The following is a 15,906-nucleotide window of genomic DNA, read 5'->3' as shown; positions in this document are numbered from 1 at the left end:
GTGGCCACAATCGTTGATCGAATAGAGAAAGAAGTTCGTATGTCGAGAAATTTAGCGTAACGAGATCTCAAGTATTAAGTATTAAGTATAGACACCTACTGCAGGATGAGAACCGACACCAAATTTCAGCCCTAGACTAACGTCTGGACACGCTAGACAAAAGGAACGTACCCGTATGGACTCGAGAGCCTAAATGTTCACATGGAAATTCACCTAGTCTCTAGTGCCATAGACCGTTGCTAGACAGCAACCCATGGAGACGGAATTTCTTGATTAAAGTTAATCAAGAATTATCAATTAAATTAAATTTAATTAATAATAGTTTTAGACACTAGCCCAAGTTTAGCTGAAAGATGAAACTAAAGAGTCACACATAAATCACCGAAAATGAAACAAAAAATAATTTGAAATCAATTTCACAAGTAATTGGATTACTTACAAAAGAAGGATCCATTAGATGGAAAAGACCCAACAATAAATTAATGGTATTAATTTATATTGAGCTTGTCCTTATTATTTATTAAGTTGGATCTTATTAATTAATAAAGATAATTTGGCCTTATGTATTTAATTAGATTAAATACAAGTTGGGCTCAATTAAATGAATTTTTGTTAAAATTGGATTTAAATAAAAATTCATTGTGCTTCTATTTTTCTTTATAAAAATCGACTAAGCTCCCTAATTCTGAATCCATGAAAAATTCCATGAAAGGAAATAAATTGCTAGCAAATTGCAGTTTTATGAAGTGCAATTTTAGCCATTGATGGGGATCTCTTTACGTGAAATAAAGAGGAATATACCTTGTCGATATAAAGAATGTATCTAGACACATTCTTAATTATCAATATACGATATATATATATATATGATACATAATTATTTGGAAAATAATTATTATCATTATTACACAAAAAAAAAATCCCCCCCGTTTCCTAGAGTCTCGCAGTCGCCCCCTCTCTCTTGCACACTTGGTATCTTTTTCCTCTTGTTCCCTTCTAGCAATAGAACATTGAGATCCCAACATCAGTGTGGTATGGACGAATTAGAGAGTTCCTTCGCTGGAGCCTAAAGTAATGAACATTTCAGCCAAATGTTAGAAAATGAAGGTATCGTTTTTACCCTCTTTAATTTTTTCGGTTCTTATGATTTTTCACATCAGCCCCATGTTCGTTTTATTTTATTACACATCAAACGCTCGGGAACTCCAAGGGTACACCCCTTAAATTTGTTATTTTCTGCACTTTAATTTTTATTATTATGCGTTTTTTATTCACTGCTTCCGCTAGCGCGTTCCTGGGCTGTAACACGCTATCCTTCACTACATGCCACAAATTCTACAACTCCTCGACCAATGGCTCTAGATAGACATCGATGAGATGTTTTGGATTGGAAGGATCGAGGATCACCATCCTTAGGAACATATACTCAGAACTCATGCACATTCCCGGTGTGAGATTGTATAGTGTAAGTATAACGGGCCAATATGAGTACGAACGACCATACTGCCCGTACGGTGCGAACCCATTCATGCATAAAGTCAGTCTAACATTACGAGGCTCTACTGCAAAATGGGATATGTCCGGTCAAAATGCCTCCATGCCTCTGCATCAGACGGATGGCACATGGATCCCTTCTCTGTTTGATGGTTGGCATGTCATGTCATTTACTCGGCAGTCACTTCTGAAGCATACAACCTCTGTAGACGAGGGATAATCCGCAGGTACCTAAGAATGGCATATGGGGTCTTCTTGCGGTTAGGATTTCGCTCTCTGGTTGGCTTGTACCTAGCTTCTCCACAAAACTTGCAGTAGTCTAGATTAATATCATCCTTCCAATACAACATGCAACCATTCTTACACGCATCAATCTTCTCAACAAGTAAACACAAGTCTCTTATCAACTTATTTGTACTATAGTAATCCATTGGGAGGGTGTGATCGCAGGACAATATATGATTAGCTCACTGGGATATTGGATCATATATATGCTGAGAAGTATGGCCCTCGATCTTGATATTCACCAACTCATCAACAACCACCAATTAGATAAGGTGCAACCATTCCACAACGGCTGCTCAACAGCATGCACTACATCTTGAAATCAATCTGCCAGCCCAAACACATAACCAAAGGGGCTCGCACCGTAATATAAACTAAGCACTGCATCAGTAGAACACGACCTTTATCATCATCAGGCACACCATCTTGGTTATAATTAGAACACCAAAAAGCCGGCCAACGGCATCAACAGCTATCTTTTGTTCCCAATCCATCTGCACCGCATCAGCCAAGTTCATACTGGTACCCTTCACCTCATGAGAAACAGGAGTTTGCTCCTCCTACAAGGGGCCACGGTGACGGCCTCAAAATACTCCTGCACTCTCTCCTTGTTATGAGAAATTCAATTATAATACTCTGGGCATAAAACCTTTCATATACAAGTCAAAATTTACCTTGTCCGTGATTTTGAATAATTCATTTTTGCACTTCCGACAAGGACACTTAATTTTCTTACCGTCCATATATGCATGTCGAGATTTGACCCATTCTATAAATGTAGCAATAGTATCCTCAGTACCCTAATCGGCAGGTTCTTCTCATACATCCATCTCTCCAACTGTTTTAATATGATGACGAATCCTACACACACACACATATATATTATTATAACATTATATTTAATTGACAAAATTACAACAAATATAACCAATTGACAAATAAAGGGTTATAGTTGTTACCTTATCAAAGTAACTTTAAATATCAACGAAAATTCAAGAGAGATTGACGAACAATAGTATAAAAATATTAATGGTATAGTGAGAGATAAAAAAAAGTTCAAGGGAGATTCAGGAAATAGCGAGAAAATAAAAAAAAATAAAAGAAGATAGTGAATTTAATGGAAAGAGAGGAACATATATATATAAAAAATTTGGAACGGTCTTTGAAATGATTCTGGAACACATATTTGGCCTTTAAAAACTAGTTGTTATTTTACAATTTGAAACAATTATTGGACCGGAATTAGAAACAGTTTTTGACCATTGAATTATAGTCGTTGTATTTTATTTGGAATGGTTTTAGTAATACAATATTAATAAAACAACAAAATTATTTCAACTTGTACCGATTTTTGAGACGGTCATTGTAACATATTCCGTCTTAAGTAAAACTCATAATTAGGAACGGCTTTTCGCATAATTGCTTAAAACTCATAATTAGGAATGGCTTTTCGCCTAATTGCTTAGATGCGTACTTAAAATCGTTCCAAATTGTACCTCATTTTGGATGCATTTACTAACTGTCATCTTTCAGACATCAATTATTTCACATATACGAACGGTCAATGCAAGACCATTCTTAATTCTAATAGTGTGTTCAAAATAGAGTTTCAACCATTTACCGTTACTATGTTCAAACGGGGTTTGAAACGGCTTTTGTAATTCTTTATTTGAAACGCATTTTGGCACGATTTGACCGTTTCAAAAATATAATCCATAAGAAAATGAGAATCATGACATCATCTATCAAGTTCTGTTCCTACTATTTTCCAATACCCATTCCAATATGGAATGGAGTTTGCAATGGTCTGCTGATCCATACCAAATTCCTCCTTTTTTTGTAGTGTAACTGTCAGACAGGGAAAAAATGTAACATTGTTAGTGCTAATTTGAAAAAAGAACAAGTGGACCGACTAAAATAAAACAGGAGGGATTTTTTAGCCTATTTTTAAAATAAAAGAATGTATTGTGCTGACTTTTTAAAATAAGGGGGTATTTATGCATTTTAAACTGAAATTTCCCCATCTAACAAGATACTTAGAAAATTTTACAAATAAGTTATAAAACCAACTCTTTTATAAGCACTTATACATTAACTTTTTTTTTTTAACATTATTACTCTCAAGCACTCCCATCTCACAAAACATGCATAGAAATCCCTCGTACATCTACATACCCTGTATCTCTGTCAACACATTCCAAGCACAGCACAACACAAAAAGTGATATACAGACACTTATCAATTTCATAGCGCCGACGCGATAAAAATGGAGTCTTTCCGAACAGCCCTCAGATCATCATCATCTCTCTTCAGCATCTTCTCAAGCTCTTTTACAAATACTTCCATTGCGTTCGCCGCTAAGCAGATGGGAACCACGATTCCGTTCTCACCCTTGTTATTCGTAAAGGGTATGTAAAAACTCGCAACGCCGGGAATCGCACCGACGCCGCCTTTCGCCGGCCCGCCATATGCCGCCTTGCCCCACCCAAAGTCCACATCTCCAAAGCCCGCATGTGTCACATCAGATACCAGATAAGTTCGCACCACAGCGAAATGTGGGCGCCCTCTGATCACCATCAGATCCGCCACTGATTTCATGTACTCCTCTGTTACGTCGGCTTTCGTCTTCCTCACGAGCTCCAACGCATAACCTAGGGGGTTTCTGGATAACTTCTCGGCACTGGAAATGGCGACGGCAAACGCAAACGCATTGCCGTAGTATCCAGCGGGGAGTGGCGGATTGAATCTCTTGCGAGAGTTCACGATGCATAGGATTCTGACCTCTTCATTAGGGTCTGGAGAGATCGCGATTGTGCGGCAGCGCCAGAGGCAAGCAGTCAAAATTTCGAAGGTGGAGCAAGAGCGGAGGTGTGATGGGAGGCGTCGTCGGAGGGCAGAGATCTCGGCTGTGCCGAAGAAGAAGGAGCGGTGGACCATGTCGTCTAGTGGTATGAGGGTTCCCCTGGTGTCCGGTACGTCATCATACTCATGGAGCGTGCAGCTCACGCGAGGTGGATCACGTGCGTTTAGGAGGTCTCTTTGCCAAACTGGTAGAACGGAAGGCATTTCAGCGGCCCGCGCGAGCTCGCCGACGGCGGCCATAAATTGAACAAGCCCAGCAGCGTCACTCATTGTGTGGTTGAGGCGGAGAGCAAAGATAAACCCACCACATCTTAAACGCGTGACCTGCAGATGAATACCTCCAATTTTTTATATAAAATAAAACTTAACCTTTTTTTGTTTTGCAAATAAAAAAAAAAAATGGTCTAAACTTTGTATGTTATTGATTACGGCCATTTTAAAAGCTTTTTTTCTATATTAATATCGATATATGAATATGTGTATATATATAATAAACAATGAGTAATTTTTTTAAAATTTATTGTAGAATTTATTATAGTTTTTATTTTTATAATATATACATTATATGTTCACAATTTTATTTTAAATAAAATAAGTAATATAATTTTTAAAATAAAAGAAATGGTGAAACTTAAAAATACAAATATAGAAAAGTAGTACAAAAGTTACTGGTCATCCATATCTGACCACACAAGGAAAAAATATCACTCAAGCAGAAACCCCACACGAAACTGACTTATACACTTTCAGAAAAAGTACAACATATATACCTGAATAAGCAAGAGAGGGCAGTTCACCACTCCGGCGGACTCCGGCACATCGTAAAGCAGCTCCTCCAGGCACGGGAACGGCGGCTGAAGAGCGTCGCCGAACTGCTGCAGCGTGACGTCCGCGTCTGCCTCAATGAACAGAACGCCCTCGCCCGTGCACTCCACCACCAGCTTCCTGCCGGCCGCCTCCCTCAGCCGCCCGGCAAACGGGTAGTAGAAAACCAATGCCCTGGCCACGGCGTCTCGGATAACCATGACGGGATCTTTTCCGTCCATGGCGGGGTTTCTCCGGTAGAACTGGATGACCGGGATTTGGAAGCGGAGGCCCTCTTGATCGTCGATATCGGAGAGGGGTTTGAGTTCGTGGGGCGTGGGTTTCGCCGGAGGGATCAGCTCTGGGTTCTGCCTTGTAACTTTGAAGGTTAAAGCATTTGTTGATGCCATTTGTGGAAGCGATTACTGTGGAGAGAGAGAGAGATGTAGTGTTATGTGAAGTAGTGTAAGGTTTTGATAAGGAAATGGGTGCGTACTTATAGAAGTTGAGAGAAGAGCCTCTCCGCTGCTGTAACAGGATTGGGCTCTGTGGACCAGTATACACAGAAGTATTAATTTAATAGAATAACAAATATAATTATTTATTATAATAAAAATTTAAAATTATAAAAAAAATACTAAATAATAATGAATATTAATCATTGTTTCTGCTTAGCAAACCTAATAATTTTAGCCACTGATAAAAATTATATTAATTATATTGGTCATGTATTGCTAAAGTTATGATAAATGTGTTCATGAATTCATTAGAAAAAAATTATTCTTAGCTACAATATTAATTACTATGGTTAAAAAGAATAATAAATAATTATTGTTAACCATGTTTAAATAAAACTGATGCAGAAAAACTAATTTCTCTATCATAAAAAAAATTATTTGTCACAGCTAAGAGTCATACATATAAAAATATTTACCATAATTTTTATCCACTCTTAAAAAAATTACAGCCAACAACCGTTGGGTGACCGTGATCAATAACTATTTATCATCGTTATTTATTATTAAGTATGAAAACTAGCTATGGTTAAATATTATATTTTTTCTAGAAATTATGGTCAAAATTAAGTGTTTTTTTACTTGTTTTATTTGACTTTAATAGAAAATATGAATTCACTATATTTTTTAAAATATTTCATCTATAACATCAAATGTAAAAAGACATTTTTTAAATATGTCAAGGCAGAGGTAAAAGTAGTAATGATCTTGTATGAGTTCGAACAAAAGTATTTTATAGTGATCAAGCAACATGAGGACGTATATTTATACTATATATAATAAAAAAAGTATTTCCATATTTATAAATGGTTGATGAGGGTAATTACATCAGCAAGGTCGAAAGGACTAAATTATCCTTCTTTGGAGAAGAAATTTGTAGTTGAGGACAAGATCCGCGCATAAAGATGCGACCCGACCCGCCCCGCCCATTTTGACAGCCGTTGGATCACCTGACAGCAAAACATCCGGTTGATGCCACGTGGCACCTTACCATGTGATATCGTACACTATAAATACCAGCATTTGTGAAAATTTAAGACAAGTGCATTTATCACATTTTCTGATCTCACTAACTCTGCACTGATCGCTTTCGAACCCACTTTTTCTAACTTAAGCATCGGAGAGCCTTAGCTGGGGGCTACTCAACAAGCCTAACGTGTGCTCTGTTCTCAAGATCCACTTGTACGAAGCTCGAAAAAGGATTCAGTGATCAGATCTCAGGGTACCAGGCTCAGCGACCCGACCTGAATTGTGCAACCTGCATCATTGGTGATTAATGATACTGTTGTATTAAATTTTTGCGAAATAAAAAATACTCTTCAATCGATAAAATAACTAATTTATTTAACTTTTCAAATATTACATTAATTGACAAATTAGTTTTTATTTTTATTTTTAATGTATTATATTAATTTATATATTTTATTTTTATCTATAATATTATTTATAATATATTTTAAAGTATATAAAAAATTATTCATTGTATATACACATAACAACACGTGCTATATTAAAAGCATTCGCATTCTTGATCAACGGTCGAAACAATATAAATTAAATAATTCAATGAAATTTTTAATAATCACGTTTGTATAGAATATTTAATACGTAGACAAATGTGTTTTCCCTGTCCAATAGTAATTTGGTCAAAATCTATATAATATGGTGGTTTTTAATTTCTTCTCTCTTTTATTTTTTAAAGTTACGTACGCTCGTATTATAGTTATCAAAATTGAACTCATATATTTAGAAAAATGTGACAGAAGAGCAGTTGGTACGAGCGTGTCACTTCACTACAGTAGATAACTAACTAGTCGTGGGCTCAATTATTTTTATTAATATAAGAATTGTGTTGGTAAGTAAATTTTTTGTACTCGAAAGATATAAAATTTTGAGATTAGGCCTTAATCCATGATGGTAACGGGAGCTAAATATGTATTTATTTTTGTATACTCACATGTTCAAAAGAGAAAAATTATGATAAATCGTACTTAATTATAACTTCATGACGGCTATTGTTAATTTAGCAATCGAAGCAAAAATATTAGCCATAAATAAAAATCATAACAAATGCTTTGATCATAGTTAGAAATTACGCAATATACCTTGGTCATAGCTGAGATAATAACAAATAATAATTAGGAATAATTACATTTACACCACATAATCTATGGTCTATTTATATAAATCATTTATATCTTTTGTATAATTGTTAAACCACCTCTAATAACCAAAAGCTAAGGCTAGTCTATGTAATATTGTTAACGTTTTTGGGGACTGTATGTATAATAAATATGAGTGCTTTGTGTAAATGATGTTGTCATATTTCATAAAAGTACATATAGTGTTTCAAACGATAAGAATGATTTGTGTAAATAGATCATAGATTAGGGATGTAAAATGTAAATTATCCCTAATAATTAACTATAGTCAAAATTTAAATTTTTAGGTCGATTTGTTCGATCATGACTTTCTATATCTTTCAAGTATTAATAATTTATAATGTAGAATATAATTTATATTTTTCTTATATTCAAATTTTTTTATAATAATAACTTAAAAAGAAAACATAAATAAATATGAGTGTCGTGTAGTGCGCGACTCAAGTTCTCAAGTATGCCTGTAGTGGGAGCATAGAGATTTCAGAGGTAATTTAGTGGGAAAAGAGAGAGAAATAATCTGAAGAGTGCGAGTGACAGAGGGAAAATTTTTAGTTCCATGTCGTTGGATCAAACCAATTTAAATACAGAACAAGTTTTATTTTTTATTTTATAATTAATTATTTTAAATTATATATTAATTACATAATAAATATATTATATTTATTATATAATTAATTTAAATTTAATCAAATTCGATCGGAACAAAACACTGTGGTGAAAGAGAGTGGGAACTGGGAAGAAATTAAGTGGCAGTCGACAGTGAACTTACAAGTAGGGGGACCCACGTTCTTTTTCGTGCTATTTTCATTCTTGTCATGATTTTCCTTTTTGTCAGTGGGAAACTTTCTTGGCTGCTTCGACCAAATTGACCAACTACACTTTCACCATACATTTTTCATTTTATTTTTTTCCAAGTGGTCTAAATTATATTTTTGAGTATTTTAAATAAATTTTTAGAATAAGCTACTTGAGATTAAATATAATTACATCAACAGTTGGAATATATTTTTTTGCAAAATTATGAATATAATTTAGGAGTCTCTATAATTTACCAATGAGGTATTCATGTAAATTTTTGAACCTAAACGAGTGCTGATCTAAATTACAATTATTATAATTTTTGGAGTATATTTATAATTCTGACAAAAATATGGAGTGTTTATATAATTAAATCTAATTTGAGTAGATATCGATGTAATTTACCCATTTTTTAATATATGGATTGAAATGTATGTCCAATTTACTTCCTATTTGTTTGTTCTTTTCATCCCCCTACCCTTCATGATTTAAAAAAATATCTCAATTTTTTTCAATTTTGATGCAACGAGCAATAGTATCGAGCTCAAATATATACATAGTGTTTGGTTTTATTTTTGGTCCATCTCGGCATGGTAAATGTTTGTCTTAATTTATTTTGAAAATTTTGCTGGTGTTTTGAAATATTTTGAAACAGTGTCTCATTTGTTTTTTATCAAAATAAGTTTACAATAATTATAAACCCTACAACCAAAAAAATTATATACATACTCATATATATTTATATATATAAAAGAGACACGATTTAACAATGAACATTAGTTTTTGTCTCCTACTAAACAACATCAAACACACCATACTTATTTTATATTATCTTCAAAAACAAATCCAAACATACACACTATTTCTAACACATGCTTATTTATTTTTGTTTTTCTATCTCTATCTCCACAGAACACACCAAAACAAGTTAAAAATGAAACCAAACATAGTAATAAAATATTATCTACTTTGATTTAAAAATACATCTAACTGGAAATTGGAGATTTTTACACCTATTACTATAGTCCTTCAAGTGGACCTATGTGAAATACATGATAACATTATCAGTCTCCCATAGAGAGTGGATGAGAAGAAAGCATGCGCTCATTTCCAAGTATGACGCAAATAGGGTTGTTGAGGATAAATGCTCAGAAAATCAGCGGTCTGAACATTTCATTGAAATGGGGAAAGTTTGAGGAAGTGATGCTTGCAAGTAAAGAATTAGCAAATACTTTGTCGTTTATGTTCGGAAGTAATATTCTTATTATATTTCAATTGGATCAAATTCATTTTTTATTTCCATTGCTTCACATTTTCGTCCTTTTAACTTTTATAAAATAATTTTTTGATCATGTATTTTTTTAATTTTCGAGATTTCGATCTTTTTTCCGTCGGAGTTCGCCTCCACCGACTAGACGGATGAAATTCGATGATAAAGGAATTGAAATCGCGAAAATTAGAAAGATGCAGAACGAAAATACCGTATAAAAAAAGTTAGAAGATATTACATCAACACTCTTTCCATGGATGTACTTATAATTTTATAAATAATGTGAGTATTTGTTTCATTACACCTAACGTTATGATCATCAGGTCTTGATGTAATTAACCTAATAATCATTGATACACTTTTTTACAGTTATATTGTAAAATAAAATAAAAATTATTATCATTTAATATAGGGTGAATAGTAATTTATTCCCCTGTGATATTAAAAATGAGCACATTACACCCCTATGAAAAAAATATAGCAATTTACCTCCCTATACTTTTTAAAATGAAGCAATTTACCTCCTTATATAGGGAGGTAGATTGCTTCATTTTAAAAATCATAGGGGGGTAAATTGTTGTATTTTAAAAAATATAGGGAGGTAAATCGCTATTTATTTTTTCACAAGGGGGTAATTTGCTCATTTGCGATATCACAAGGGGGTTGCTTGCATTTTTCCCATTTAATATATATTTTTGTGACAAATTAACTCTAAAATTACAGATCAATTCTTATCACTGATATTTTATTTTATTGTTCCCTGTAATTTTAATATACATATATAATAATTCAGACTAATTTTGACCATTTTCAGATCAGATCCCAAAGTCGCACTTACAACTAATAAACTAAGCTCTACCACTATGCTTGTAACTATGTAACTCCGTAGCGAACGTCTATCAAAATCTCAGCCTAAGTTCCACGCAGTTTACATGAAAGATATATAGAAATGCCAAATTGAGGAGAATATGTACATGCATGTGTTTCAGTATACTACGTATGTTGAAGTTTTCTAAGTCAACGATTGGAAACTTAGACAATATAGGAACTTTGATTTTCAATAATGTGAGAAAGGGACAATCGACTATGTATGAATTGCTCGGAAAGTACCACGTAAGTTTCAGATTTTGTGTTCACAAGCTTCCTAACAACCACATGAGTCCCAATCACTGAGAGAGGGGTGTGTGGATGACCTTATTTATAAGATCTTGTAAGTTGATATATCCCATAACATATTTTTGAATTTAGAAGATGTTAGATTTTATTTTAAGAAAAAATTATTAAAGTGTTTGGATAAAAAAAATATTAGGTTAGTTGCACTTAAACTCTATCTAAAAATACGAAATTAAATTTTTTTCTATTTTTTATAATTACACTTGCATCCCGTGCGAGAATATCTTTATTTATAATCGTACCCCTTCAGTTGGGATTTGAGGGTAAAATGCTGATATTAGCAGAAAAATATATAAATATAAATTTTTAATTTGCGTCTTAGCAGCATTATGTATATTTTATTGACAATATGGTTAGTTTTTTCATCATCGGTGGCTACTTTTATTCAATAATAATAATTAGGGAATTATGTTTCTTGGAATTATACCCTTTTAACAATATGTATATTATATTTACCTCCTTACAAGTATCACTAGAAAAAAAAAGACTATTGATTACAATTTTAATAGCTATAGACTAAAATCGTGGTAAATAATTTTATTAACTATGATTAAATAAAATTAATGAAAAAATATTGATTTTTTTTCACCAAGAAAAAGTTATTTGTCATGGCTAATGTTTTAATCACCCTCACAGATACCACAACCATGTAACGGTCAATAATTATTTGTTACGCCTATTTTGTTTTTAACTATGATAATTAGCCATAGTTAAATGTTGTATTTTTGTACTGTATAAAAGTATTATTAGGATATTTTTGTTTAACAAACCATACATAATGCTTAACAAGAGGTAAAATTAAAAGTTTTTGTAAATTTTTTTGTTGATATTAACATTTTTTGTCAAACCCTAACAAAAGTGGTACAATTGTAAACAGGAAAATTCTTGGGAGGAGGTGTAACATTAATTTAACAAGTTTTTTTTTTCTTCAGAAAATTGTAATTTTTTTTTATGAGAGTGTCTGAGTGTAATTAACCTTAAAAGAGAATATAATTTGAGATCACTAACAATATAAAATACAGTCTTATCATCTAATTCAAATTAACATATTCTCACTGTCACTCAAAACTACAAAATTAAATATACACAATTTTTTATTGAAAGTTGAAAATTGAAAATGAGAACACATCAAACATGGGTTTAAGTAGTATAAAATGACATCACCTCTTTGTTGTCTTCCTTATTTTTGGTTTTTTTATTTTTTTTTTCTCACCTACTAATTGTTACATTTTTCTTATTATCTATAAGTGGTAAAAATTATATTTTTTAAATAATATTTATTTTTAGTAATATTTTTTTTTCTATTTCTCCCATTTTATTTTTTAAAATTATTTATTTTTTCTCATAATTATTATATTTACAACAAAAAAATTATTAAATAATATTCAATTAATTTAAATTTTTTATTGATTTACGTCGTTTTCCAATGTGTCACATATAATTATTAATTGAAAAACAAAAGTATGAAAAGAGAGAGTTTGTTAGGTGTATTGTCAAAAAAAGAGAACGAATTAGAGGCAATAATTCAGCATGTCAATAAACTTTGAAAAGCCCCTTCCTGGCGGTGGTTTAACTTAAAAAAAAAAAAAGAAAAGAAAAAACAGTATTGTCTTACAACATTATGTACTATTTGAAATGCAACGTCAAAATCAACAATAAATGGATGAAGCCATCTGTGTCTCCTTCTTACAACTCCAATTTTGTATTATAACGGCCGTTTGCTGAATTTGCGCAATCTTTTGTTGATGAGAGAGATGTCTTTTGGATTCCAACTCCAAATTTCCGAATCCGACAATAATAATTTTGATTTAAATTGCTTGATACGAATGAAAAAGAACTGATCTCAAATTCTTCTCTTATTTAGTAAAAATAAATAAATGGGAAAAACGGTTAAGTTTTTAAATTTTACTTCTTAAATATTTCAGTTCATTTTATGTGAAAAAACAAACAAGTTGATATTATACTAAAATAATTTTAAATTATTAAATACAAGAATTTTCTAATAAAAATATTTATCAAACAACTACAAGAAATTTTTTTAGATGGGTATCTTTTCTTAAAGACTATGTAGGAATATTCTTGATGATAAAAAGGAAAAAAAATGGAGAAAAATTATATGTAAGGATAATAGAGTAAATAAAAATAGATTATATAATTTTTTTTTTGTCGTTTTGGCTTATATTTCTAGTTTTTCATCTAATTTTGAACTAAAATGAAATTAGGCTCTAATTAGAAGGAATTTTATACCCAGTTTTACTTTTGTCTATGCAATTTTAGTGGGTTGATTGATTAGGCATCGAGTGAATTGAACTGACTCGCAGGGATCATTATATGGAAGCTTCGGAGGCTTGATCGATGTGACTCGAATCCCCGACTTCGATAGTACGGAAGTAGTCCTTAGACTTGACGAATCACGACAGTCACGTGCATATGATAACTGTATTTTGGATCTGTGCGAGAGGCTATTGTGTCATTGACATGATCATCATAAGCCTTGTCTAGTGTAGTTGGACTATGCAACGAGGACGGTGAGTTCCAAAAAGAGAATCTGTCCCCTGTCAGTATGTAATAGAGATATCTCTTATGCAATTGGAGATGCGCGCATGCTCTATAAACCTATGACCACAGTCGTTGATCGAATATGAAAAAGAGGTTTCTATGTCGAGAAACTTGGCGTAACGCGATCTCAAGTATTAAGCATAAACGCCTAGTGCAGGATGAGAAACCGATACCAAATTGCATGCCTTAGACTAAGGTTTGGAGAGGGCAGACAGAGGACCGTACCCGTATGGACTTGAGAGCCTAAATGTTCACATGAAAGTTCACCTAGTCTCTAGTGCATGGACCGTTGCTAGACGGCCACCCACGGTGACGGATTTTCTTGATTAAGATTAATAAAAAAATATTAATTAAATTAGATTTAATTAATAAAAGTGTTAGAAACTAGCTCAAATCTAGCTGAACGGTGAATCTAAAGAGTCACACACAAATTATCGAAAAGGAACAAGGAATTAATTTAGAATTAATTCTACAAGTAATTAGATTACTTACAAAAGAGGGATCCATTAGATGGAAAAGACCCAACAATAAATTAATGGTATTAATTTATATTGGGTTTTCCTTATAATTTAATGAGGTGGATCTTATTAATTAATAAAGACAATTTGGGCTTATGTATTTAATTAGATTAAATACAAATTAAATGGATTTTTACTAAAATTGAATTTAAAAAAAATAATTCATTAGGCTTGTATTTTTCTTTATAAAAATTGGCTGAGCCCCCTAATTTTGAGCTCATGGAAAATTCCATGAAAGAAAATAAATGGCTAGCAAATTGTAATTTTAAAAAGTGTAAATTTAGCCATTGATAGGATCTCTTTATTTGAAATTGATGGGCATGGCCCAAAAAGAAATTAGCCCAAAATGATGTACCAAGCCCAGGAGAAGGTCCATCAGCCCATGAAGAAGCCGGCCCGTTCGAATCACTATGCCAGCCCAAGAAAGGTACTTCTTACGATCACACCTAGCCCATCGACACGATACATCTAGCTCAGCCCAAAGGGCCCCCTCCCTGCACCAAAGCCCAATCGAAAAAGGAAGCCAACTTTGTCATATTTGGCCTAAAGAAAGAGCCCAATTCGGAGGCCCTCAAAGTTAATCAATAGGGAGCAAGGTGCCCTCAAGGAGTGGGACTCTTCCTCCTGAAAGTATCCTCACCAGATGTAGAGTGCACGAAGAAAGAGACCCCCTGCATTTGGAGACTTGATGCCCAAGCTACGGATAAGGAGGATCCTTATCTACAGGATCCCACCTATCTCGCTAAAAGCTGACGGGTTCCCCTGGACAGGACTCCTATTACTGAGGAACTCCTCTTCTATAAATAGAGGGGGTACCCTCCAACAAACCAACCCCGGCTTACAGATTCAAGAACTTTGCCTCTTGTTGCTATCCTATCACTCTAAAATCATGCTCTTGCCTATTAAATTCTCATCTTTATCATAATTTCCTATTGTCATTCAGTTTTATTTTTATCTGCTCTTAAATCTGGAGTTGAATTAAGTATTGGAGTGCTAACCTTTTGTTTTGCAGGTCCTTCTTCTCAGGAATCTTTATTCAAGTGGCCCAGATCCATCTCCAAGATCCAAGGACTCTGAACTCGTGCTAAAATCGCATGCATCAATTGGCGCCGTTTGTGGGAGAACTTGAGTTAAAGGCGTGAGATATCATGGAAACTCTCAGCAATCCCACTAACAAGCAGAAGACCATGAAGGTACCCTGTAACAATCAGCCTCTGCAGGTTGTTGCAGGGGCCTCCCTTCACCAGTAGGAGGGTCCGCCCCAACTTTCCCAACTCCCTGCTGTCCCATAGAGTGATCGATCCATTCGTTGATCCTCCAAGAAGGAGTACCTCCTCTGACACCACATCAGGTGAACTTTCCCCAGCCTTGCTGGATACGATTCAACAAATTGTTACATCTGCTGTACGAGAACAGATGACAATCTTAGCTCTTACCAATCTAACCCCCGTGCTAGAAGTAAGTAC

The 15,906-nt window shown here is 33.5% G+C and overlaps 1 protein-coding gene across 1 annotated transcript; it reads right to left on the bottom strand.

The window, feature by feature from the left end:
* Positions 1-3,836: 3,836 nt before the first annotated feature.
* LOC105167776 (benzyl alcohol O-benzoyltransferase-like) lies at positions 3,837-5,931 on the bottom strand. Its single transcript, XM_011087593.3, has 2 exons — positions 5,412-5,931; positions 3,837-4,965 (listed from the first exon to the last, which is right to left on the bottom strand). The coding sequence occupies exons 1-2, from the start codon at positions 5,853-5,855 to the stop codon at positions 4,024-4,026; spliced, it is 1,386 nt and encodes a 461-aa protein (XP_011085895.3). The 5' UTR covers positions 5,856-5,931; the 3' UTR covers positions 3,837-4,023.
* Positions 5,932-15,906: the final 9,975 nt, after the last annotated feature.

This window comes from Sesamum indicum, linkage group LG8 (genome assembly GCF_026168435.1).
Source record: "Sesamum indicum cultivar Baizhima isolate 11 linkage group LG8, ASM2616843v1, whole genome shotgun sequence".
NCBI lineage: Eukaryota > Viridiplantae > Streptophyta > Magnoliopsida > Lamiales > Pedaliaceae > Sesamum > Sesamum indicum.
The sequence above is the reverse complement of the archived record's forward strand: the minus strand, read 5'-3'. Positions and strand labels throughout refer to the sequence as shown.